Source organism: Phalacrocorax carbo, chromosome 3 (assembly GCF_963921805.1).
Source record: "Phalacrocorax carbo chromosome 3, bPhaCar2.1, whole genome shotgun sequence".
In the NCBI taxonomy this organism is placed as follows: Eukaryota; Metazoa; Chordata; class Aves; order Suliformes; family Phalacrocoracidae; genus Phalacrocorax; species Phalacrocorax carbo.
This window is the reverse complement of record NC_087515.1, coordinates 36,892,461-36,919,472: the sequence shown is the minus strand read 5'-3', so window position 1 is coordinate 36,919,472 and position 27,012 is coordinate 36,892,461. Positions and strand designations below refer to the sequence as shown.

Here is a 27,012-nt window from a genome sequence, read left to right as displayed (position 1 = left end):
GTCAGCAGTGCTGAATAAGAACCTGATCTGGCTTTTTTTTAGGAAGGACCAAGCTGAAGGGGCAAGAGCCCCACGGAAATCCTCCTTATCCGACTTGTTCAGAGGAAATTTGCGGTTACTGTGTTTCATGTTGCCAGATCAGTTAATTGCACTCATAATTAAACTGAGAAACTTGTTGGAATTGTTGGAGGAAGCACTGGGGATTCTTACGAGGCAAGTGCACTAGATGAGGTAACCGACTTGAAACACTTTGCATATGAAAAAATAAAACCTCCAAACATAAAGCAATTTTCTTTTCAAACACTAGAAGACATGCAAGTGAATGTAAAATGGGGATTGCTTCCAATCCCCAGGTTACATGGTTAGCAGCTTGTTTAAAATGTACATTCATTGTAACATCTTTTTTTTTCAATGGCAGGTGTAATACAAAGGAGTTGCAATACATCAAGTAATACTTAGAAACAATTCCCAGAAATTAAGCTTTGCGCTGTCCCATAGAACTGCAAATGCAGGTCTGTGTTTTATAGTGACCGAAACACATGGTATAAAAATGCAACAAAAAGGAAGGTAGTACCACAATGATCAGCCTTTACACATTTTATTTAATGTTTTAACATTACCCAAAATAGGTGGTTGCATACTAATAAATTATGTCCCAAGTGGCAGCACTGTTCCTATCGCCAGAACTCTCTGCCACCAGCTGATGGCGAATGGAGGGATATGTATGCTACAAGACACTGAATTAAGAAAACTGGACTGGGCCAGGTTGTCGAAAACAGATCTGCAACATGAAAAGGAGGCCAGGTGTGCCATCTGAACCAGGCCACACAAGGATACTTTCTGTAACTGATTAAGAATTATTCTTTGCAACAGCTTTTTGAGCACTTGGATGTGTGCAAAGTGGCCCATCACTGGCACAGAAACGCTTCTGTAAGGCATGACCATGCTTGGCCATTCACAATCCACATGTGGGTCATGAACACATATAAACATACATACAATCAGAAATGGAAGCTCCAGCAAAAAGCATCCTGACACCACCCTGGGGACACGAGTGAAATCAGGAAGCACATCTGGCTTACTTTGGTCAGTCTCTCCAGAAACTGTCATCTCCTCCAGTCACTCTGGGGAGGGCTAGGACTAGAAGGGAAGCAGGTCAAGAAGAAAAGCACCTCATGTTGTCCAGCTCAGAAATATCTGGGGCAATTTATTCACTAAGAACACTAACAGGAGTTTAGGGATTTGCAAATCATCCATGATTTTCAAGGCTTCAGACCTTGTCTGCTAGGAAATGCAATTTTATTTTCTTCAGCTAGCCTCTTGAAGCCCATCTGTTACTGCCAAGCAGAGCTAGACAAATATAATGATAGATATCTCCAAATAGTTCGTTCCCATTAGTCACTAAATGAAAAACAGAAAAGGAAAAATAAAAATAAAAGCTTCTCTTTTGAATAGAATGGGATAAAAGAGCCCTTTCTTATTCAGTGTGGAAGTCGCAAAATGGTCTCAGCTCCAGGTAAAGTTCTGAGTGTGGTGTGGATAAATCTCCACCGACAACCATTAATAAAATGTGACATTCATCTAACTCAGCAGTTAGGTCATTGACGCAGTATTATCTGCCTGTAATATGGATGTGACTGGATACCACAGAGACTCCATGTAGCATAAGAGATGCTAGAGCCACTGGACAAACATGGTGGGTATCTGTCACCAATCCCTCCAGATGACCAGTAAAAAATCTCCTTATATTTTCAAGAATAATCTTGTCCACTGCCAAGCACTTAAAAGTTCCACATACACACATCATGGAAGATTAACTGATGGAGGCGTGAGAGGGAAGGACATTAGAAAACAGGAAAAGGACTGAACACGTCTTTCCATGCTTTCTGATCTTCATCTCACACTCCACCCTATTGCTGAGCTATTTTACAACGCAGGACTAAACTAGCAATGGTTATATTTTCCTGCCTTAATTTATTTACATAGGATCACAGCACCAGATTCAAATAGTGCATTTTTATATGAGAAAGCAAGTGAAGTTCCTAGTGATTTGCAAAGAAATGCCTCAATGATATTTGTTATATTTGGTATATAGGTCCCACCCACTGCCCTGACAATATCCAGATCATGAAATAACATTCTGCCTCCTGAAATTCTCTCTGTGCAATCAAACTCTCATGTCTGGCTTCATTCTGACATGTTCTGAAAAGGCTTTATTTGCTGCTGACTTCCTCTGGCAGTCCCCCACGCCAAACAGCAGGGAAGTTACTCACAGGAAAAATAAAGCACTTGGGGATCTTTTGGGTTAAGAAGCCACAGGAAGGTATGAGTACTATGACTATTAGTGTTAGTTCTGAATAAACTTTGGGAAGGTTAAACTGAGATGTTTTCCCCAGTTTCCCATGCAACTGCTGAAAGCTTCTACTACAAAATTACCAAGTCTTCCAGAAGAGGCCGTATACCCTGGGGCAGTGTAGCCAGTGATAAAGATGGTACCACAGCCTGGTGATGCTAGTGAAACAAAAGACACATGAGGTAGTTAAACACTCCAAAGGGAACCCTTTGGAAGAAATGTTTGAAACATGGAGCAGAGAAATGTCCCAAACAACATTTGTTTTGTTTCTCATCTCAAAGTGCTCACAGCCTAGAGGAGTTGGAAAAGAAGGCGTGTGTTAACTGGCTTTAGAGTCACCGTTGGAAAAGAAATGCAGCCCAGCTGCTGAAGAGTCAGCTCAACCTCTCTGCCTTGTGAGTAGGCTAGGGAAGCTGCTGAGGACACCTTTGCTTGTTATCGCAGATCAGTTTGAAACAATAGGCCTCTTTCCAGAAGTCCTATATGCAAAAAAAAAAAAAAAAAAATTTACAAAAATTGATTTTTTTTCACTTCAAAAAGGAAAAAAGATTGTTGACTTGTTCTTAAAGGCATGCTGCCTTCTCATGTAACACCCAGGTTTGACTGCCGCAGAAGCAGCTGGGGAGAGCTAGCTGCCAAATGGGATCGCATAAGAAACATGGAGCTTGTTTAAAACAACAAGATACTTTGATGGCCTAATGCCACTGGCACAGGCTAGATGAGGAAAGAACTGTCATTATATGTGCCAAAGTGAAGAACACCAATCATCAAGGAAAAAATCTACCACTCTGTGGTACCTCCAGATAAGACAGGCCACGAGAGGAAACAGCAGCGAGTTAAAAGTTTAGAATTAATTAACAAAGTGTCAGCTCTGTTGCGCTTAAAATTGCCCTGTCTTGGCTGTTTGAAATACACTATTTATTTCTGTTTTTATATGGATCCCACCCCAACTCCCAGGCTGGAGAATGGGGATGGCCACTTTTGCCAGCCCAGAAAATGTTCCGTTGGAAGACCTTGTACTATTTGCAACCGGAGTTGAGACATTTTCTCACTCACAAAGACCAGGCACCAATTTAAATGGAACTTTGAGACAAGCTCACAATAGAAGTGGTGTTTAACCAGCTATTTACGTAGTTTGCAATCACAGATGGTAGCTGTGTCTTAAGGGAAAGAGCTTTGCCAGCTCTCTAAATTTAGCTGCTCATGTACACAATAATTTTGGGGAGTCTGCTAAGTCCTAAGGATTCCAGGATTTGAAACTCTTGAAACTGTTCTGAAAATGGAGGGTATCTTCCACTATCATTGAAATCAAACTGCCTTTAAACAATATGATCACTGTTCCTCACACAGACTCCATGCAGAGCTGAGACTGCTCCAAGTGCCAAAATGTGCCATTTTTCACTGTTTCCTCCAAGGAAATTAGAGGGAGGGAAGGCAAGAGGCTGATCAAAGAGCTACAGGGACTGTACAGTGCAACATCAGATATGCAACGTGTAGAAAACTGATGCAGGAGGCAAGCCTCGCATATTCTTGGGAACAGCAAAGGCAGGAGGTAGTGCAGGTACCCAAGGACGAAATCAGGATGCGAGGGATGACATATCATCAATGGCAATGAAGGTAAACCACGGGGGAAGGTGAATGTGCGGAGTGGGACATGCATGGCAACCAGGGTGGAGCACAAAGAGTTTTGTCATATGTAGAAGAGGTTGGATAGGCGTAGGGGAACAGAGGCACCTAGATCTAAGAGAGCTTCTCAAGCAGCGAGGTGAAGATGAGGGAGTTCTGCTTCCTCATCACATTGTACGTGAAGCTTACCAACAGCTCAGCGCTACAGCTGACTGCTGCTGTTCTTGCATCCAGATTTGGATCTAAACATAAGCTAATTGGGTGGCAGCTGAGCAGCAATATCTGCTTATGGAGCAATGGATGAGATCCCAGAGAAGAACATCAGCCAGCCGCCTTTTCTCAATCCAGTCTGGAGGCCAGCTGTCCAAGTACAGCTTCTTCATCCTGGGCTGGTGAGGTGGTAACTGCCAACATCCTTTATAGCTCAGGTGGTGCCTGCTGCCTCCCAGCACTGGAAGGGAGAAGGTGCGCTCAAACTTTCACCCTCAGCTGAGTACCTAGTAACTGACAGGCAGCTAGAGCAGCTTCCTATACACTCCCCAAAAGTCATTTGGACACAGGATTTGAGAAGTGGGCTGATCTGCCTCTGTCCTTGGGGACCCTTAAAGAATCATCACGTGAACTACAGGAAAAGAGCTGAAGGAAAGGTCTTGGAGTCAACATCTGTCATGCAGAAAGGAAAGCATCAGTCCAGGTGGGAAGTCTCTAGGAATCACAAAGACACTTAGCCCAACAAATACAACTTTGAACCAGTTTGTCCCTTTCAAAGCAACAGTCTTGCAGCAGCCTTGACCACCGCAATGTCCAGGTTCAGATCCACAACAAAGAGAAGGAGTGGAAGAGCAAATGATACCTTTCATCATGAAGAGGTAGCACAGGGATGGGGTTATATCACCCATATGGCTGTCTTACAGGGCATTTCTATCTTACATTCTGTCATCACTGTAACAAAAGAGACTTTAAACAGTGAAAGAGGTGATGCAACATAACTCTTCCACTTACCTGCCCTTCAACACTGGCAAAAAATATGGGAATTGCAGACAAAGTCAGGTTCACACCAGGGACTTTGTCAACAAGGGAGTATGAACAGGATACTCCTCATACAGATGCACTGGCATCTGCAAAACTGCACTTTTGTCAGTATAGCTTATTTTCAGCCAACCCCCTCCCACTAAAACTTTCTCCACTGAAAGTGAATGTGTGCTGGCATAACTACATTTACCCAATTCATGCCAGCTTAACCCAAGCATTTACAGTAACATTTTCACAGAAATTACATCTCCTTAGCTCCTTCCTATGGGAAGGAGGCTGGGGAGAGAGCGATAAATTGGAAACATCTCCCATTCTGCATAGAAAGTAAAAGGAGCCAAGAGACGAAGATATAAAAAGATGACTTTTGTATGTATATACAATTGATGTGCATTTGCTCACTGAAGTAGAGCATGAGATCCTAGCAACAGCTACCTGTCCTTCTGATGCTAACAATCTCTGTATCGTAAAGGAGTAGCAAATGCTCATTTCAGTCCTCATTTTGGATTCTGAGGAGAACAAGTGCTATGTACAACGGGAAGTAAAACCAAGAACATCTCTTTCAGGACACAAACCCTGTCCTTGGACCCTTCTGATGAACACAATTTGCCTAAGAGTCTGATGCTGAAAGGGAATTTTATTTCACAAATATTGATTTACATTGACTTACCCCAGCTGAAGAATTTAAGGAAACTTATGAAACATAAAAGGAAAAATAACTAGGGCAACTAACTTTTCAGCCCATAGCCCCATGACCACTTTTCTTACCAACAGCCCTCCATCAGTTGTTTTTTTCCTTGCTGACCCTGGCTTGCCAGTGCTGTCAGTTGTGCAAATGGACAGGGAACCAAAGCAGGAAATGAAACAAAGCTGGAAACAACCTTCCTTCTCCCCGTGCAGGTCCATGCAGCCACATGAACACCGGCACTGGCACAGGGGAAAGGGCTGGATGAGATGGGGTGTGGGTAGGAGGGTACCTCTTAGAGAACCGACACTTCTGTTCCCCTAACTTGACACAAAAGTGCAGCGTTCTATGGGAAATGGCTGTTTGCCACTTCATTTGAGCTTTCTAGTTGTTGGGGTTTTTTTTTGACAACATATTTGGACATATTTACATTTATAATTGCAGTCATTGTAAATGAAACACAATAAATAAATGCAATATAAATGTAATCTACAGAGCTTTTTTAGAATTGCACTGTAACTAGTTTTAATATTAATTTATTACATTTCCATATATATAAAGAGAGCTATTTTCACATTTAATTTGCCAACTGTTCCTCAACAATATGTGAATTCCATAGTAATTATTACAGCATTAGATTAAGATGTTAGAAAATCTGAAAATTTACTATTTTTAATACTCTTTGCATACTACTGTAACATCAGGATTCCAGCCATTAGCACCAATTAATTTGTTCAGAATTAAATTGTAAAAGCCATATTGATCATAAGATAAAACTTCTCATAAAACCCAGGCAACAGCAACATGTCCAATTATTCTGGTAGAAAACCCAAATTTGATGGTTTAACAGGATTGGTTTAGAAATCGATACCCCACCTTACAGAATCTGAACATTGAAGAACTCAGTGTCCATTAATAATCTATTTCAGTGGTTTACCACCCACCTATGTCTTTAAAATGAGCATCTTACTTCTAGTTTGACCTTTGTTACTTTACCTTCCAGCACCTAGACCCATATCTTTGCCTGGCAGATTAAAAACCTGTCTTGCTCTCTTCAGGCAGGTGGTACTAACAGCAATCGTGTCACTTTTTTGTTTTGTCTTTATTGACAGATGGCATTTCTTCAAGCTCATTCTACAAGGCACGTTTTACAGAATCAAACAATTCTTGTATCACTCTTCCTTTTTCAGGTTTTGAAAATCTTTTAAAAAAATTTCCATTCAAGACTTGGATATGATGCCTGGTAATGCTCTCACCAGTACAAAAGATCTCTCATCTGCTCACATCTTCATTCTCCTCCTGATACATCAAAGAAGAATATTTTTTTTTTGCTATAGCAGCATAATGAGAACTTACATGCAGCTAATTATTTCCCCTAACTCCCACCTCATTTTGGGAGACAGCACCTCCCAGGGCAGTTTCTCCCTCTCTGTGCATGTGACCTATATCCTTTGTACTCGAAACATGACCTTGTCCCTGGCTGAATGCAATGATTAGTTTGAATGCAAGCAACTTATCAAGAGATCCAGACCTTTTTGCAGAGCTGGCCCGCCAGTATTATTTTATCAAGCTATCCATCCTTCTGTCACTGCAAACTTTCTCCTCAGGGATTTCTTTTTTCTTCTTGACAGCAACTAAAGGCATGGAATAGTGCTGAGCTAAGGGCAGGAGATCAGGAGTCCTAATAAGAAACATCCTCACTTTTAAGACATACCGACATATAAACATATTTTGTTTGGTTAGTTGCTTTTCAATTTATTAATAATTTTAACTAGAAGAAAGTCTTACTGAAGTCTATATAAATCAACCTTCTTTATCAATCAGACTTTTGAACTTAGAAGAAGAAGAGTATATAGTTTACTTGGCAAGAACAGTTCTATATACAACCATGATGAGTAGCATTAGATAGATTACTGCCCTTTAGATTTTATGTGTGGAGCTACTTAACGGCTCATCGTTGGTTTTTTCTGAAACAGGCACGTTAGAGTTTATAAACACACAGTTATCCTGTTTGTTCCCTTTTCTGGTGAAACTAAAAATTGTTTTTTAAAAAAAGAACAATAGAAACTTTCATTCCTAAAATTGACCTTGAAATGTGAACATCAGTGTTTTGGAGACTCTGAATAAAAATTATTAAGAGTTGATTTTATATCTACTTCTTTCAGAAATTCCATTTTTTCTGCAATCTGCTGTTCTTTTAAAGTCTCTACTGAACATGGAAAAAAATAACATCATAGCAGAGTCTACTTAAAGAAATCATCCTTTCTCATGTCACTGAGAAAAGCAAAGCCTTGATCTTTCTGGTTTCTGTGCTTGACAAGAGAAGAACTGCCAAATAGGATTAGGCTACTGGTTAATTCAGTTCAAGTATTTCCGGTAATGCCCAGTGCCTTTTTTTTAAAAAAAAACCTGATCAACAAATTGCAGATAAAAATTTTGGCAGAGCAGTAGTGTCCTGTTCACTCATGTTCTTGGGGCAAATCAAAAGAAATTGATGTCACTGATTCAAGAATGACTGTGGGAAGAGAGGCTGGTCACACCTACACTGAGCCTTCTCACGGAGGGTGTGTTGCCCCCTCCATCTCCATCCCTGCACCCACCAGGATGTTCTGTGAGCAGGCAGGAGGCAATGCACACCTAGCATCCCTGAGCATGCCCTGTGGCATGCAGATCCACCGGGCCAGGACCCACGAGCTTCAGAAAGTACCACCTACCCCATCTGGGCTTGCACTGTCTGGCGTTGCTTATAGAAGGGTGAATCTGATATTAAGGGAGCCTCAGGCAGGGCAGATAAACATACAGAAATCAGTATTTGGAAGGAAGTGTTCATTGTAACTCCACTGGAAACACCCTGCCTATGCAGTAATACCTCCATGTCACAACTTTCTTCAAACACCCATATTTAACCCACGCCATTTTCACATCTGCCTGAGCTTTCTGTATGTTTTCTTATCTGTATCCTATGATTATATACTTTCTGCAGAATATTTTACTTTGGACTCACACTTTCCTAAGGCCCTGAGCACCAGCAATGACCCCTTTTTCTTTAACCTTAACATCCATACCGCCTCTTCTCCCGCAATACCTGACCAAAGGCTCATTTCAATTGAAGACAGTTACTACATTCACTTAACTACAGAAGGTCTTCATATAGCCTGGTGTTTTACACTGTAGCTATACTGAGAAGGGCAATATATTCCTGCCAACCTGGGGAAAAAAGGATGCTTATGACAATTTAAATTAGCTTTGATCTCCCTTTTCCTCTGAGATTCAAGTCAGTTTTAGACAAGGGCTCCAGGGGCTCTGTATACCAAGTACTGAGGTCAGTTTACTTCTCAAGTGAGATCTGTTACCACAGGCATTTCCAAGCAAGGCCAAGAAGCAGGGCTGCTCTGCCATTGAAAAGCTGCAGGTGCCTAAAATTTCTGAAATTTAGAAACAGTGTAATATACAGCTGGATCAGTAAGAAAATCCTTGCTATCCAGCTCTTGACAGTCAGCGCCTCTGGGGGAAGGCAGGTAGATTTGGAGCAGCTTAGGAGTGGAGAGCAGACAAACAGGTCCACTGCCATGTAACAGAGGCAAAGCCAGAGAAACTGAAATATGTGGTCACTGTACGGAAACAACCAAAACGCAACAAAAGCAAGGGGATTTCCAAAGCCAAAGCAGCAGAGATACATGATCGTAACTCCACAAGAGGGACAAATCCTGAGGTCCTGCCTCAGGTGAGCTTCCAGTGGGAGTCTGCCTATATCTAGATGGAATAAAACCACCTACAGATCTGGCCCAGTGTAAGATACCAACAAAGATGCTTGAACCAATTTGCCTGGGGAAGGCAACGCTTGCTGATACCTCCACGGTCTTTCCATTCCAGTCATAATTTGACAATGTTTGTGGCTTGATTGCATGTGTTCAGTGAGGCAGCCCTGCACTTCCTACCCCAAGGCTGCAGGACACGCGCGAGAGTCTCTGAGATGAGCCCTGGCATCCACCTTTTTCACACATCACACATTCACCATCTGTGTTCTCATCTTCAGCCATGCTGCCACCCCTTGCCCATGTTGCTGGGAGGTTTAGAAAGGCAGATGTTTTCAGTCTCTGTGGGGTCTTGTTGCAGGGGCTTTGGAAGTTACAGTACCTTAGGCCAGTGTTGTCTGGGATTCAATATTGCATTAAGTGGTGACACATTGTGGGCAGGTGGAATCTATTATTGCATTATGGAGGCTGCTGCTTCCCTGAACAGGCTATGTTTTGTGTGTGAAGCGGGCCCACACCTGCTGGAGCTGGGACCTGGAAATGCGGAGGACGGAAGGCATGAGTCTGTGGTTTCCTGCCGTGAGGGGCATGTGCCTGCGGTGGGGCATGCGCACGGGACTGCTCTCCGCTGAACGGCTGCGCTGTATGAAAGTGCCACCAACGTGAGGGTAGTGTTCTGTCTCCAGGGTTGAGGAGGAGAAAACGGAGGACGCCAGTCTTCTCAGGGGGCTGTACCTCGGGAGGGAGTGCTGAGAAGGCCTGTCCTCCTCCAACTGAAAAAGACCAAGAAGAGTGGAGGAAAAGGTGTCAGGCAAAGACTTGACTCGCCCCTGGTTTGTGATGCGCATGCTGCAGACATCTTCGCCGGCGGATGAAAAATGCTTTTGCTCTACGTGGTGCTTACTTACTGCTCTGCGTCTATAAATTCCCAGGGGTCCTATGGGCACCACGGGAGCCTGCCATTACACAGAGCCTGCCATGCTCTCCCCAGCCACATGCGGACATGAGTGACACCAGCTGTGTCAGGCTCTGCTACGTCAGTCCCCTCCTCTGGCTCTTCAGGCCACACGCCTCACCTCTCTGTTCCTCTGGCATCACTCATCTTGACATGTCATTATGCTATTCATAAATCTTGCATACAGGTAACAGTCAAACTCTGAACACACTTGGAAACCATGTGTACGAGAAAAGGTGAAACGTCTGGTGCTAAAATGATTACATGTATTTAAAAATGAGGGATTCTCAGGGGCTTTTTCAATGAGTCTTATTAAAGCTCACCCCAGGGATTTGCAAAGGCAACTTTGGGGGCTGGTAGAGGACTTTCCTTTTCTCACACACTGCTGGCCTCCCGATACACTTTTATATTGAGTACCTGCAGGGGGAGTGTTAATGCTTCCAGTTTTGGTAAGTGGCGGACAGGCAGCAGCTGGGAAGGCAGGCAGAACATAATTCTCCTTTCAGTGAGAAATTCAAAACACAGAGCCACGGCAGGACATGAGGAGAAGATGTACTCTTAGGTCCCTTTCCTGCTTCTGTGATCCTGGGATGACCAGGAGAGGGAGGAAAGTATACTCACACAGGAGAGCTTGTGCCAGGATGAGATCACAGTCCCTACCTTCCCTTTACGCACTGAATGGAAGAGAGAGGCATTATGGGAATGACTTCAGATTCTTGACCCTGAAAATGCTAAGCCTTTCCTCCCCTTTCTACCTCTGCTGTGAAACTAAAGCTTTCACAGGGGTCAGCAACCTCAATTTCCAAAACCAGACCACTTCTCCTGGAATTACATTTTTCCTTTCAAATCCATTCTTTTCCTTGTGCTGCATTTTTTTCAAGAAAGCTTCTGCAGGTTTCAAAATGTAATTGGGAAATGTGAAAAGGTAATATTGTATTTTCTTAAGCCAACACCACTCTCCTTACCTTACTAGAGACATTGCCCTTGCAGACAATATGAGAAAAAGAGCTGAACTTCATCCAGTCTCATCTCTTTCCTGTCACCTTCAATATCTTTGCAGTGCTTTGAGGCAGCTATCTTATCTTCATAAGCATCTGAGAACTACTTAGCTTGCGGTGGGCATTAAATGTGAAAAGCAATTATTCACAGTCCTAAATGTACTGCATGTCACTGCATAGATCAGACTCTCAGGTAATAACAATGTAATGCTGTCATACAGAGAATTTGAGAGAGACAAAGAAATTCTAGACAGCTGCTCTAATTTCTCATAAAGACAACCATCTCTTCTTTGTATAGATGGTGTAGAAATTCAGTCCTGGGTGTACTCTTTGTAGGCTGCACAACTAAGTATACTGTAATTCTTATTATTACTTTTTGTGCCATGTTTGGACTCAGTATATTGTATGATTTCTGATGTATATATCATCCTAACATGGTAAAGATTCCTCAGATGAAAAAGGATCACTCCAGTTACCCAGATGGACCTCCTTTACAGCACAGGACCAAGGGCCTTGCCCAGGCAATGAAGAGGGAAATTGCAACACCCTGCCAGCAAGCACACTTAGGTATTGCTGCCTCCTGGCTGAAAATGAGGTTACAGACACACCACTTCTCTTCACTGATGCTCTTACACTTAAATTGCCCAGTCAATGTTGGGGGTGCTACCCGCTTCTATCCCTTTGCTCTTGGCAGCAATAAGGCTGGACGACTTTCCATCATGCCTATTCTCGTCTGTTTGGACAGGAGCAGTATGACATCTCTCATGTGAATTCCCAGAAAAATGTGGTGTTGATAGACCTCAATATATTTTAAAGATATAAAATATAATTAGGAATTTCTACTGAGCTTAAGGTTTTGATTGTTACGACCTGTATATATATCATGAGTATATGTGAGCATTATTTATCTTATAGTATCACCCTTTTGCTGGCCCTTTATTCCTAACACATCGATGGACAGGGACCCTGACTCTGAAGAGCGTAAGGGACAGAGGCCAACTCTACATACATCCTTCTCCATCAGCTGGCAAGCTCTTCTCATGTAGAGCGAAGCCAGAGGAGCTGAATGTCAAAGAATTGCATCATCTACAACAGACAGCAAGAGCAGCTCAACAGGAATTACACTGCATGAGGGACAGTGAGAGCCTGCCCCTCTTCTGCAAATGCCCATTTCTCACCACTGAGAAATGGTCCCTCAGGTCCCCTCAGAGCAGCCCACAGACGATGCTGTAGACAGGAGAGGAAACCAAGACACATAACACCTTTTCATATCTCATTTTTCCTGCTGCCTTCTGCCCCCAGCCTACCTCTTCTGCCCAGGGTTATAAACCTGAAAGCCTGCAGTGCTTTGCTTCTACCCATTGCTCGATTATTTCAGCCCAGATTATTTTCTTTCTCCCTCAGAGCCAGTGAAGTCATAGTTTCTGTCCTGTTCTCCTGCTGTCTATAGGCATTCCGGGAGTGACAAGGATTTCCCTCATCACTGCTACATGGTCTGGGGCCACAGAGGCCACCGGGCCCAGAATATAGCCCAGAGAAAGCCCTGCTCAGCTTTCAGTCCTCAGTGCAAATCAACCCAAGTTCCTGCAGGTAACAGACCTGGGGCAACCCAGTGCTTGAGACCACATGAACCAGAAAGGCAGTACAGATCATGCAAAACACTAGAGCCTTGGCCTTGTTGTGAGAAACCTCTCTCCTGTGTCTCTGTGTCCCTTTCTAAGGAATAATCGTCACCAACTCAAATCAATGTAGGAAGATAACAGCATACTGAAGTTGCTGAAGTGGTCGTTGCCTGAACAACTGTGGTGCTCCCAAGGGTATCAGGCAATGACACAACTACAGCATCCCTCAGATGCGGCAGTGATGAAATTCAGGAACATGGGGGCACCCATGGGCTCAGCACCAGAACAGAGAATATCTTCTTGTCTCAGTGAGGGTCTCAGGATGGTTTTTTACAGAAGAAAACCAGTGATTATAGGTAAGGTTGGACTCCCATGTGAAGCTGGCCCAGGCAGCCTCTGCAATGTGCTTCTGACTGCCTCCTGTCTTACCCATGGTATTACCAACACAGGTCATCACACTGAGCATCCTTGTATGATCTCTCAGCAAAGATGCCAGTGGTGGGGTATGGCTGGGAAGGGCTCATAAGCTACACAGCTGCTGCCCTCTCAGGGTCAAGACACGGACAACTTTGAATAAATCCATTTGTGGCATTCTCCTGGCTATGGAGGGCTGGATGTGGGAGAAAAGAGGCCTAATATAGCACCAAGGGAGATGTTTTTTAAGAGTGATTCTAACTACACAGCTAAGTTGGTGAGGAAATACACCAGTGCTTCTTCACACTGGGACCTTTTCTGAAACATGAACTCTTGGCGCTGGGAGATAGGACCGTAAGACAGCATAAGCAAAATGCTCTCTGAACTCTGCAGAATATATCCAAGAATAGGTAAGGAAGAGTTAGTACAATCTCCCACTATTTCTACACTTTTCTTGTGTTTTTCAGATGCAACATCACTTGGACAGGCATGTTTTAGGCAGGCAAGTCTCAAAACATCTTGTACAATGCCAGTTACACTAGCAGCAAGGCAGATGCAGAGACAAGAAATACCAATGCGCACAGACTGACAGTCAGGAGTAATTGCTAAAACTCATAAACAGATGAGCATTTGTATTTCTTTCCAATGCAGAAGGCAGCAGTAAGTTGCCGCCTCTGTCAAGTGTCAGTGAATTTACTCAGCATATTTAAGAACTTGACAGATTTTTAAATGATATTGCTAGGTGTGGATATAAATGATTTCGAACAATAGCAGCAATCCTATGTCAGGATTAATATGTCAACAGAAGTGCAGGTTAAATTTTTTCCCCCACTCATTTTTAGCTATTTCTATAGCTTTATCTGCACAATAGTGCATAAAAATAAGCAGAGATTTATTAGTACATTCCTGAAGTGCGTACATTAAAGTAAACCCTAAGAGCTCTGTTAAACAGCTTGCTGGGTGCTCAGTGCTGCACTGAGTGGTGCACAGACAGAAGGGCTTGAACAGGACATAGTTTCATGAAAGACCTGTTCTCCCTCTATACCAGGACTTCCCATGAGGCCTATTCTCCACTGCAGCTGTCTTCTTGTCAGCTGAACCTGGGAGATATCTAATATGTGAGAATATTTGGGTTAGAAATTCCCCCCGACTATTTACAGCCTCCTTTTTACTTGACTTTCCCCACAGCAGCATCTGTTCATACTGTGCTCCCTCTTACACCTACACAGTTTCATGAATCATAGAGTAATAGAATCATAAAGGTTGGAAAACACCTCTAGGATCAAGTCCAACTGTCAACCCAACACCCCCAGGCCTCCTAAACCATGCCCTGACGTGCCACATCTAAACATTTTTTTAACACCTCCAGGGATGGTGACTCCAACACCTCTCTGGGCAGCCTCTTCCAATGTCTGACCACTCTTTCAGTAAAGACATTTTTCCTAATATCCAATCTAAACCTCCCCTGACACAACTTGAGGCCATTTCCTCTTGTTCTATTGCTACTAATTTGTGAGAAGAGACCAACACCCACCTCACTACAACCTCCTTTCAGGTAGTTGTAGAAAGCGATAAGGTCTCCCCTCAGTCTCCTCTTCTCCAGGCTAAACAACCCCAGTTCCTTCAGCTGCTTCTCATCAGACCTGCTCTGCAGACCCTTCACCAGCTTGGTTGCCCTCCTCTGGACATGCTCCAGCACCTCAGTGTCCTTCTTGTACTGAAGGGCCCAAAACTGAACTCAGTATTTGAGGTGCAGCCTCACCAGTGCCGAGTACAGGGGCATGATCACTTCTCTACTCCTAGTGGCCACAGTATTCCTGATAGTGAATCCCTGAAGATGTCCTGAAGACACCACAATCCCTCACACTTGCACTACAGTATCTTTATTCCAACAGATTCACACATTTGAACAAACATCTCAGCTCTAAATGAGGATCACTCAGCAAAGTACAGGCTGGTCAGCCTGGGAAGGGCATGGAACAAATCCTCCTGGAAACGATTTCCAAACATATGGAGGAGAAAGTGGTGACTGAGAGCAGTCAGCACAAATATATGAAGGGGAAATCATGCCTGATGAACCTGATAAGCATTCTGTGATGAGATGACTGGGTGGGAGGTTGTTCACCTTAACTTTAGTAAGGTTTTTGACACTGTCTCCCATAACATCCTCATAGACAAAATGACAAAATATGGGCTAGATAAGTAGACAGTGAGGTATCTGAGCTGCTGGGTTCAAAGTGTTATGCTTAGGTAAACGAAGTCCAGTAAACTGGAGGCCAGTCATTAGTGGTGTTGCCAGGGGTTGACACCGGGGCCACTACTGTTTAACAACTTCATTAATGACCTGGATGATGGGACAGAGTGTACCCTTACCAGGTTCATGGATGATACAAAACCGGAAGGAGTTGCTGACACACCAGACGGTTGTGCTGATATATTGAGAGGTGCCTGGATAGGCTGGTGAAATGGGCAAAAGGGAATTTAATGAAATTCAACAAAGGAAAGTGCAAACTCCTGTACCTCGGAAGGAACAGAACACGCGGGGGGCCAGCTGTCTAGAAAGCAGTTTGACAGAGAAGTACCTGGGGGTCCTGGTGGACACTAAGCTGAACACGAGTCAGCAAGGTGCCTTTGTGGCAAAAAGGACCAACAGCCTCCTGAGCTACATGATGAGAACTGTTGCCAGCAGGTTGAGGGAGGTGGTCTCTCACCTCTGCTGAACACTGGTAAGGCCACACCTGGAGTGCCAGGTCTAGTTCTGGGCTGCACTGTACAAGAGAGACATGGATATACTGGACATAGTGCAGCGAAGGGTCACAAAGTTCATGAAGGGATTAGAGCACCTCTCATTTGAGGAAAGGTTGAGAGGGCATGGACTGTTTGGTCTGGAGAAGAGAAGGCTCAGGGGGGCTTCTTATCAACATTTATAAATACTTGATGGGAAAAAGAAGATGGATCCAGACTCTTCCTAGTGGTGCCCAGTGACAGGACAAGAAGAAATGGGCAGAAATCGAAATACAGGAAATTCCATTTAGACATAAGAAAAAGTAGTTTTTTTACCAGAGTGACTGAACACCAGAACAGGTTGCCCAGAGAGGTTGTGGAATCTCCACCCTCAGATATATTCTGATTGGACACTGTCCTGCTCTAGTTGATCCGTCTTGGAGCAGAGGGTGGGACTAGATGATCTCCAGAGGTCCCTTCCAACCTCAACCGTGCTGTGATTCTATGATAATCCAGCGGTCACTGTCTTTTTGCCAGTAACAAGTAATGGCTTATACATTGAAGCTAGAGAATGGAGAACAGAAGAAAGCATTAGAGCAGAGATTACCCGTTTCCTTTCATTTAGTCCTCTACTGACACCAGTGGATGATCATCAGCTTTTGGGAGATCAGAATGACATCCCAAATTGGTAGAACAAGGCCTGTGACCTCAGTCATGGTAGTTCTGCATTTAGTGACATTTTAATGTACCTTAAAGGCTCAGTTCACATTGAAAGATAAGGAAGGTTTACTCACACACACACAATGTAATCACAGTTTTCAATCAAATGCAGAGGAAGGTCAAGCCTGAGCTGCAGGAAACATCTATCATTGCTACTGAGGCCTTCAGTATTTTCATTAGTTGAGTCCTTGGTCAACTTCTTATTAGCATCCCAACCAACTGTCCCTCCATGTCTGCTGTACCTAAAGAGAACAGGCTTCTGCCTTCCTTTAGGCACCAAGTCATTTTTCCTTTGAGAGTTAGCAGTTGGTTTTTGACAGAAAATGGAAAAAGATGAATATCACTGCAAAGCTGTGTGTATAGGGGCGACCGAAGGATCCAGACATCAAAGGAAGCACAGCTAAATCCTGGCCAGCCAAAGAAGTCCAGTGTTGGTCTGCATGTACAAAGCTAGGCCCAGGAGTAACTACAGGGTATTTCAGAACATAGGAGTAAAAAAATGTGCAGTTTGCTGGAGAACCAAGGCTGTCTAATATATCAGCAGTGATCATCCACAGTCCCACTAATTTACCTTTTTTGCCTGCTTTTTAGGTATCACTGTGCAATGACAAACAGCCTTCATACTGCATAATACCCAACCCATTTCACATAGCAGTACTACATGCTATGGCCAAGAAGGTACCTCCAGCCTTCTTTAGCTATGCTAAATACGTCAATGAAGCGTGCCTGCCTGTTTTTACGGTTGGTTCTTACCACCTGGCTCTTGCCATATTTATTGAATCTTGCAGATCTTGCAGATCTTGCACTGACCAGCCTAATAAGCACACAGAGCCAAATTCAGACACAGACCCTTCCAACTCTGCCAATCCTGCCTATGCAATCTCTAGATATCTGGGGCATCCAACATATTGGCTTTATTCAACAAACACCTCCACCTAGGAACCTTGCACCTGGACGCAGTCTCCACGAGAAACATGTACTGCTATTATTCCATGCTCAGCAGGACAGTCCCACTAGTGCCTTCTGTCAGTATTTCTGTCTTTCCTGTAAATGCTGAAGCCTCATACACCTTAGCAAGGAACACCTTGCCTGGCAGGCAAGGATTTGGTTTGATTCTTTTCATATAGTACCTTGTAACACTCATGTTTTGTTGCCAAAATTAACAGTCTTTTTTTCATTGTACCTCTCTGGGATCCAGAGAAGAGAAGAATCTGGGCAAAGCCTGAACGGAAGGATATTCTTTTAACATGCTCCAGTCCAGTGAACACTCCTTTAGAGAATAAGCTTAAGAGGGAATGGGAGATGGAGTTACCATCTTCTAGAACAAGCCGGCTGCATGAACGCCTGCCATACAAGGGCGTCATTGTGTGCATGACTTGCCTGATCCCACGTGCATGAGAGATCTTCATTAACATACAAATACAAAAAACCCTCCGGAGAACAATTTTATTGTCTCTTACAGTGAACACTCTGGGACAGCCTTTTTCTGAATGTCTGAGAAATGAAGATTAGACATGACAGAGGAACTCTGAGCCTAACAGCATATCATGTTTTTCCAGGTAATCTAATAAATTAGCTCCCACTAAAAACTGAACTTCTTTATATCTTCAGAGGACCACAGGAAAAAGCAAAAGCAAAAGCAAAAAGCCCTCTAGAACTACCTGGAAAAAACACAGTAGGTAAAGAACATTTCTGTGAGCAAATACCTGGTAACAATGATGCCAGTCACTGAAGTAAGGTTGATGGGATGTGTGTGCTGGTTACTCTGACCTTTTTATTAGGTATTTAGAAGAAAGTTTAATTTCAGGGAGTTATTTTATGATTTGCATTGCTGCAGGCCTGTCCAGTGCTGATGTGTGATTACATTAAAGGGCATTCTCTTGCCATACACTGCTGTTGCTGCTGAGAAGCTATGTGGAGAAGATTTGCTAGTGACACCTCCATACAACTAAGTGGTTATTAACAAAACACCGTGGGAGAGCAATAAGAGAACTGATTAAAGATACCCACAACCACAACTGTGCTCTCCTCTTGTCCCTGTGCCATAATGGCTGAAAGATCTTGATAACAGTGTGTCCTTAGTAGGGGACGTTACTCGCTATAGGGAGCACTTCCAAGGTGTTCACAACATTTGCAAGCACTGTTGGAAAGAGTTTCACAAGAGCATCCATGCTTGGAATCACAGCCTTCTTCAGCACAGCTGAAGTTTCCTAAGATGAAGCTATGCTAGGCAACAAGATACAGACCAAGGGATCTTACCTGTCTCTGAGGACCAGTAGGTTCAGATTCTCGTCTCCTTTGTCGGATAGCTGGTGCTGAATGTAGGGGGGAGTGGGCTGGACTTCCTGTCTGCTGTTCATGTTTACTGTCAGATACTGTTTGAGAAGGTCCTTCATGTCTGTGGGAACTGTCCTCCTCAGTCACAGGCTGCATACCCCGACTTCGCCCATCATGTGTCTTCGGCCTGACTGCAGCATCTGCCCCCAAGCGCCTTCTCTCCTCACCCTCTTCAATAGGTCTTAGTTCCTCAGGCTCCTCATCCGTGGTTCCAGAGGTGCTTGGCTCAGCACCTGGGTGAAAGTCCTTCAGCTCCGTCTCCTTATCAATGATAACCCACTCCTTGCTATCAAAGTCCTCCTCCTCCGCGAGCGGCACTGAGCGGAAAGCATTGCTGAGGGCTTCATGTTCCACTGAAGCAGACACATCCATCCTACCACTTGCCTGCCGGTCAGCCTGGCCAGTATCAATGGACAGCATCTGGGCTGGCTGGGAGGAGCATACAAGCCGTGATGGAGAGCCAGGTAAATCCATTCGAGATCTAAAGACAGAACATGAAGCCATTAAAAATACACCAGGTTTGTGGTTAAAGTTAGGGATCCTAAGTCAGCTGCAGTGTATTTTACAAAAGGATTTCAACACGGACCATACAGGAGCCTTGTAGACTCTTCTGGGAAAAGTCTTCCATATGTGAGAAAGCATGAGGGGAAACAGAGAAGTGACTGACCATTGGGTGAGGGTTGCTAAGCAAAACTGGGTATCTTTAATAACACAATGGCAGGTCAGAGCTGAGATGGAAAGAATTACAAGCTTAATGAAGAAAGGGGAATCAGAGAAGGAGGTGAACCAAATGTTGATGTTGAGGAAGTTGTGAGCAAAAACAAAGATCTCAGCAAAAGCCATCTGATGGATCTAAAAGAAGCAAGGCTGTATTTATTAAAGTCTTAAACATATATTATTGAGAACAGGGAACACAAAGTACGCAAAGTAAGAATAAAAAGTGGCTTAAACTGTATGTGTGAAGAAGAAATAGATTTTAAGAGCTGTCACTAAAAAATTAAAACAAACTTTGGATTTAGCCAATGTCTTCATCCATTCCCCAGCAGAGGAGAGACTCCTGGAGTGGAAGAATTTATTCCAGAAAGCCAGAAGAATTTCCCTGTGCTGGGAGTCAGGTCTGTGTTGTGAATAGATGAAAACAAAATAAAAAGAAGACTTTGTGGCAGAGTGGGATTGTATTTGCACCGTACTTGGTGCAGGCTACTTGGAAGATGAAAAAAAGGTCTTGATTTTAAAAACAGTAGCTGAGGGAAGCAGGCAGGATAAAGGGATGTGTTTTGGATAATACACATTTTCTATATTAAGTTAGCATGATGCTGATTAGACAAGGAATAGTGGGAGAAATAAAGGAAGGAGTTAAAAGCATTCGGTGAATATACAGGACTAGAGTTGCTGACTGTATAAATGGCTTTTTTTCCCTTCGTATTTTAAAGAGCCTTTCTTCTGAGCAAGAAAAAGAGGAAGCAAGACCCAAGAATTCTTATTCAAACCCTAAATTATTAACAGCAACACAAACAATCTTTCCTGAATTACAGAGAAGCATTGCAGCTTCCCCCAGCCACCCAGAATAAACCAGTACCTAACAAACAGGGGGTAGTGCTAAGGGCCCCTCCTGTCTCTAGTTCTTTTTTATTCTCCTTCATTTCCAACTACTGTCTCCTTGTTACTGTTCCTTTTGGCTGAAGTCTGTCAGATTTTCTCCGACAAGCAGGCCCGTCTCTCCCCTACCTCTTTTAGAGGGGCCATTTGACAAGTATGTCCTCCAATCACAGTCCATGCCCTGACTTTCAATGGTAAGAGAAACACAGAATAACAAAGGATGTGAAGGGGGTTATGGGGTTATCAGCACCAAGGGCTTATGTCTTGTAACACATGTTTCCCAGCACACAATAGTTTAAAAAGATTCTTTTAATTATTTTTGTTATTGTTGGGTTTTTGCTTATTGCTTTGCTGTGGATCTGAGAAAACGTATTCCTATTACCCTCAAAATCAGGGTGTAATGTGTACTTCTCACATGCAAACAAGTGCAATGCTATATGCTGAAAAATGAATACTATTACTACTCCTAAGGAAAGATAATGAAATAATGAAACCGACCAGATCAGGAACTGCTGGCTAGCTCCCAGAATACAAGCATCCTAACAAGATCCATTCTTCCCTCACACCTCAGGCCAGCCAAAAGCTTTATGACGTTATCTCTGATCTGATGTTTTGCCTTCCCTCTGACAAATGTCCCTCCTTCCACCTATGGAGCTTTTCCCATCCAGGGACAGGGACGTTAGCGCTAACTCTCCTTATTAACAGACATGAGTGCCCCATCAGAAAGATCATTAAGCCTGTGAACACCTCCACCCAGAAATGAACTTCCAGTGCCTGCTGATCTAATGATTAAGTTGGTCTCAACAGTCAATCCTCAAGAAACTGCTAAAAGGAGTAGGAGGCTACAAAGGGTAAGCAAACCTTCTTTCATGTAGATCTGCTTTGCCATCAGCAGTGGAGAGGCGTTCTGACTCAGGGCTGTTCACACGGCGGTATCTTAGGGAGCGCACTTGTGCAGTAGGGGACTCCGGAGGCACTCGGACAGGGGAACTGGGGCAGACACCATTTCTCTGCTCCTCTTCCACCATGCACTGAGTCTGTAGGGGGTAAACACAAAGAACCTCAAAACTTGACCAAAGACATTGATTTCCCATCCTTCACTGCTGCTCTGTGCTTTCTTCCAGGATACAGTTTCAGCTGCATTTTCACAATCTACACAAGCAATGTATGAAGGAATGCAAGGGCCCATATGCCCTGGCAAGTATCTAGTATTAAAACAAGGTATGGATTTCAAATCAATTCAAATATTTAAACATCTTTACAAGGTGGCCTTTGCATCTCAATTTCCCTGAATAATTGATCCTAGGGAGTTATCAATGGCTAACTTACTGCATACACAAACCCTAACTGCTTATCCAAGATGTCTAAGAGCCTTTGTTTGTCAACATTTGTCTATGCAGGGTCCATACATTATATTGCAATGTAAATACTTTTACTTCTGATGAACTTCATATGACTAAGACATCTCCTAATTCTCAGGGTGGTTTGGGTTTTTTGGGGTGTTTTTTGTTTTTTAAAACTTGGTCCTCTAAACAAAGGCCTTCAGGACATATATTCAACTACAGCATCTGTAAGAGCTTTCCACAGACCCAAGGTCATGCAGGGACCTGAACATGCTCATGGACACTTGTGAGCATTGAGTGTTCATGCTCTACCAGGACATATTTTCTGTTTTTATATAGCCTTAGTGAATTTGATTTTTTTTTATTTAGCAGCAGACAAAGGAGCAAAAGTAGGTGACTGTAACACAGCAGCGTTCCGCCTTCCACTGTGCTGCTTCCCCTTGGAAGAGAAGATCTGCTTAAGCAAAAGCATAGAGGCAGAATGGTTCAAGGGCTACAGCAGCAGTCTAGGATTTGCATTCAACCCTGTTGGGCTGCCAGCCATGCAACATCAGCTGCTACACACTGCCTCTGTGTGGGGACATGCACTGATGTGCCAGTGCAAGTTCCTAGTGTGGAGGATGTTTACCCTTCTCTGCAGCATGTCCTACATTCCCTTGTCCTCTATTAATGCCAGAGGCTCTGAATGTAAGCAGGCTTCTCAGTAAAATGCTGCTGATCAAGACAGTTGCCTTTGTGCCTGTACTGTGTATAGGGCAAGTCAATCTGTCTGTAAATTAGCAGATCTAAACCATCCAGGCTGGGTTTTGAATGCATAACTAAGGAGCCTTTGCAGCTAGGGTGAGTGGAGGAAAAGCAGAATAGATGATAATGATTTAATCTGTAATCCATTCAGGCCAGGAGAAGGTTAGTGACAAAGGAAGGTCAAATGTGTTTGTTGAAGGAGCAAAGTGCTGATGTAACTGTAGAGTAACAGGCAACTTGATAAGATCCAAGAGCAGAGAATTGGGGACGGGTGTGGTACGGAAGGCAGAGGCTTCTGAAAAAAACCACAGAATGAGAACTTAGATCCAGTGGAGGAAAGAGAACCAGAAGGAGGATTTAGAAAGGTCAGTGACAGTAAGCAAGGAAACTGTCCTTAGCACAGAAATGGGAGAAGTGGGACAGAAGGACACCTGAACTATGTGATTAGAGAAATAAGGATGACCTTAGAGAGGTACTGGGGAGAAAAAACGTGGCAAGATCTACTCATCACCTAAATACAAAGAGCAAGACATGGAGAGCCAGAGTTACTTCTAGTGCTACAAGACTGGAAGATGAAGGGTGATGAAGCTGTGAATAGCAGAATGGTGTTTGACACACCAGCTGCCCTTGTAACTCTGAAAGACATAAGGGATGCCTAAGATTACAAGCAGAGGTGAAGCTGTGTCCTTACCTATCAAATCTGCAGCCTCCTTTTTCTTCTGTGGTGATTGTGACAAATAAAAACTGATTCTCTCTCATAGAACAGTTAGACTAAAGATAATAAGCCTAGCAGAGCAAAAGGACAGGCAAGAGTCAGACTAAAGATAATAACCCTCATAGAGAGAAAGGACAGACTTCTTCAGCTTTGGAGAACATGATGCCCCGGGCTCTGTTTCATAGACTGCTGCATAGCTACTGAGCTTGTCAGAACTGAAGTGCTCATCGCTGCACCGACTAATTCCCTAAACTCCTTTGCCAGTAAACTGACAAGAAATAGCATATCCATTGGCAGGAGAGACACCTGGTCATGCTGTGGACCTTGTAGAAACCTCTCTTACCTCTAACTGCTGTTATGACAGGGCTTGTGAATGACAGTGCTGGGTACCTAAGACATGATGTACAACCAGCACGCAGAAATGACATTGAGAACTCTCTTGTGCACATCTGACTGAAGAGCATCAAGGCACCTGGTGATTCAAAGGAACAGAAAAACACATATGCGCTACCAGGACTTTTCTGTAATACTCTTTTTCTTGTTTGTTGTGGAAACAAAACTGTCTCACTCTACCAGGCTTTTCTTCATGTGCCTTCAAATGAGAACTTCCAGGAATGCAAAGTTTACCAGTGAGAGATCAAGAAGTGATCTGAACTTGGTTTATAATTCACAGTATTGGGGAATGCTGCTGGTAATGTTCCATACAGATAACACGGTGATCCAAATTATTTGCACTGGAGAATTTTAAGCAAGTTAGTGAGACAATTTCTTGTCCATGAATAATGTTTTCTAATCAGACTAAGGATAGTGAAGATATCTATAGGGCTGAAAGAAGGACTAATTTCGTGCCAGTAGAGACTAAATTGAATTCTGGTCAGATCCAGAAAACCCATAGATTTTTTGCATGCTAGTCCACAAATGTCAAAGACAGGTTTGTGAAGTGAATCCAATATGCCCTGATATTTGACGTCTGTTAGATGAAGGTTTCTCTGGTAACAGATTCTGTATGTATCTGATGTCATGCTATGTGACATTCTGATGTTTAAATAAGAATTGAGATCAACACAACAAATACTAATTTACTTACAATACATAAGTTGATCTAATAAATAAACTAACAGGTAGATTCTCATACTTAACATTTACTGTGGAATCATCATTCAGTGGGGATGCCTCCAAGAAATGAGATAACATTTACAAGAAAGGACTGAGAAACAGCTTAGGGATTATGGAGAAAACCAGCTGAAATATACCCTTTATGCAAGCTAAAAAGCTAAAACCTGGGACATTTCTGATATTGTATCAGCTACGCAAGGACTAGAATTCCACAGCGTGAAGTATGAAGATCCTAGATAATTATATAATGATTGTACAAAAGATTCACTCTAGCACTATTGGTCCCCAAAATTTCACTTGCATAAAGATCCAAATTAATACCAATGGCTTTTACTCTATGGAAAAATTGTTTGCAATTTCCCATTTCCATAGGGAAATTCCACAGTGCTTTTTGGGCTGCACTATATAGGATGCTACATCAGCGGATCTGGGCAGCTTCTAGCAGTCTATGAATCCACTGCCCTAAATCCAGCTGCCACAGGAGATAAATAAACGTTCTTTACTTTGCTGATGCTGATCCTGAGTTTGTTGCGATTCACATCTGTCTCTTCCCAAACTTCAGCCTCATTGAAAGCAGTGTTTGGAGCCTGACCAAGACCTTCTGCTGGCCGGCCTGAGAGGATGGGAGGAGCATTCTCTTGATCACTCAGATGTTCACCCTGTAGGACATCCTCAGTGTTCTCACGAAGCAAGTCCCCAGGTACCGGAGTGACATTAACCACCCTATGGAGGAGATGCGAAGAAAGGTAAAATTATTAGTACTTAAGGAAGGATGCCTATCACACTGCCCCACAGAAATTCCTTAGCAGCTTTTATGGTATTACCAGGTTGAAAAAACAGGCAGTCCGGCATTATACCATATAGTTAGGTGGAATAGACAGTGGGATAGATCAGTGAAAGCATCTTCTTACTCTCAATACACAGGCTGCAAACTTCTTTCAGAAGTGTCCATTGTACAATATTTAGCTTAGAAGAGACTTCCTCTCTTTGCATGAGCAAATGAGGCTTAATAGGCCTTATAACTTTTAACTTCTATAGTATTAAGCTTTTATCTTCTATAATGTTACTAAGGACTACTGTTATCCCTTAATGTCAGCCCCCTCAAAAGCACCAAGACAGACCAGTGAACTAAGCCTTATCAACTTTTGTTTGGACTCATTTCCACCTCTGAGCACCAAATCCTGTGTACCTTTGCACCAGCACATGAAACACCCTGTAAAGGTCAAGATGCTGTGTGACCAGTACATGGTCTCTGCTGTGTTCAGCTCACTATCAATTACAAACCCACGCACAGCAAGGCAACAACTGCCTCACAGAAGCTCCAGCCATGTGTGCCATATAATATGCAAAATATACAAGCATATGGACTCCAACAATCCCAGCCAAAGGTCTCCAGACATGCCTTAATGTGACTTCAACCCACACACATATCCACAGTAGAAAAGGTGTTTTCAGGAGAACAAGGGTCTGAAACTGGATTCCACCACCTCAGGTGTGTGTTAATATATATAAAGTCAAATCAAGTGATGGCTGCCATGCAGCTCCAACTTCCCAGGACCGTAATGACCTTAAAGTCTTTCAAAAATGAACTTGTTACTGAGGATGTCCATAGTCTGACTGGTGCAACTGCAATACTCACCCAAACATGGCAGCTGTTTGCCTGGTGTTTTGCTGCGGTGGAGTAGAGGTGCTAGTGGACAACAAGATATCTGTACCAGCCTTCTCCCAGTCAAAGGCTTCATTTTCAGTAATGCCTCTTTCTTTCATGCTGTTCTCAAAAACGGACATGATTAGCTGGAAGAAATTTACAAAAACAATTTATGTTAAGTAACTGAGGGTGGCTTTCACAAAAAATCCAAAGTATGAGAATGAAGACCAAGTGCAGCTTATGATCTCCATCTTGCCTATGAAAGGTACCAAGAAATGAAAGCAAATATCACAAAATTGTATCAGTTATTTCTCAGGCTGGTTTTGGCTGAGGAACTAAAATGTATTTAAATCTACCATAGAAGCACATGCAACATTTTGATGCTGATTTGCTGAAATCTTGCAGTTGGCTTGTTACTGTAACTCTAAAGCCTTAACTTCAGCTCAGCTTTCCTGTAGATTAGACATATGCAGAATAGTACATTTGATATGTAAAGTTCAAGGGCTGCCAGAAGATGTAAACACAACAAGAAAACACAGTTCTAGGATGCAGACTCGTTGCAGTGTCTGGCTCAAATACAGCTGGGTCAGGAGTCCTATGATATGCTTAGGCACAATGTGGCCTGCCAC

The 27,012-nt window shown here is 43.2% G+C and overlaps 1 protein-coding gene across 6 annotated transcripts in view; it reads right to left on the bottom strand.

The window, feature by feature from the left end:
- The window catches only part of TTBK1 (tau tubulin kinase 1), a 110,536-nt gene that overhangs the window by 11,484 nt on the left and 72,040 nt on the right, over positions 1–27,012 (bottom strand). For all 6 annotated transcript variants that reach the window (XM_064446510.1, XM_064446511.1, XM_064446509.1 and 3 more), the window contains 4 exons: positions 26,375–26,529; positions 25,239–25,458; positions 21,679–21,854; positions 19,141–19,699 (listed from right to left, as the gene is read on the bottom strand). In XM_064446510.1, coding sequence (XP_064302580.1) covers positions 19,141–19,699; positions 21,679–21,854; positions 25,239–25,458; positions 26,375–26,529 — 1,110 coding nt within the window. The remainder of the gene's footprint in view (positions 1–19,140; positions 19,700–21,678; positions 21,855–25,238; positions 25,459–26,374; positions 26,530–27,012) is intronic.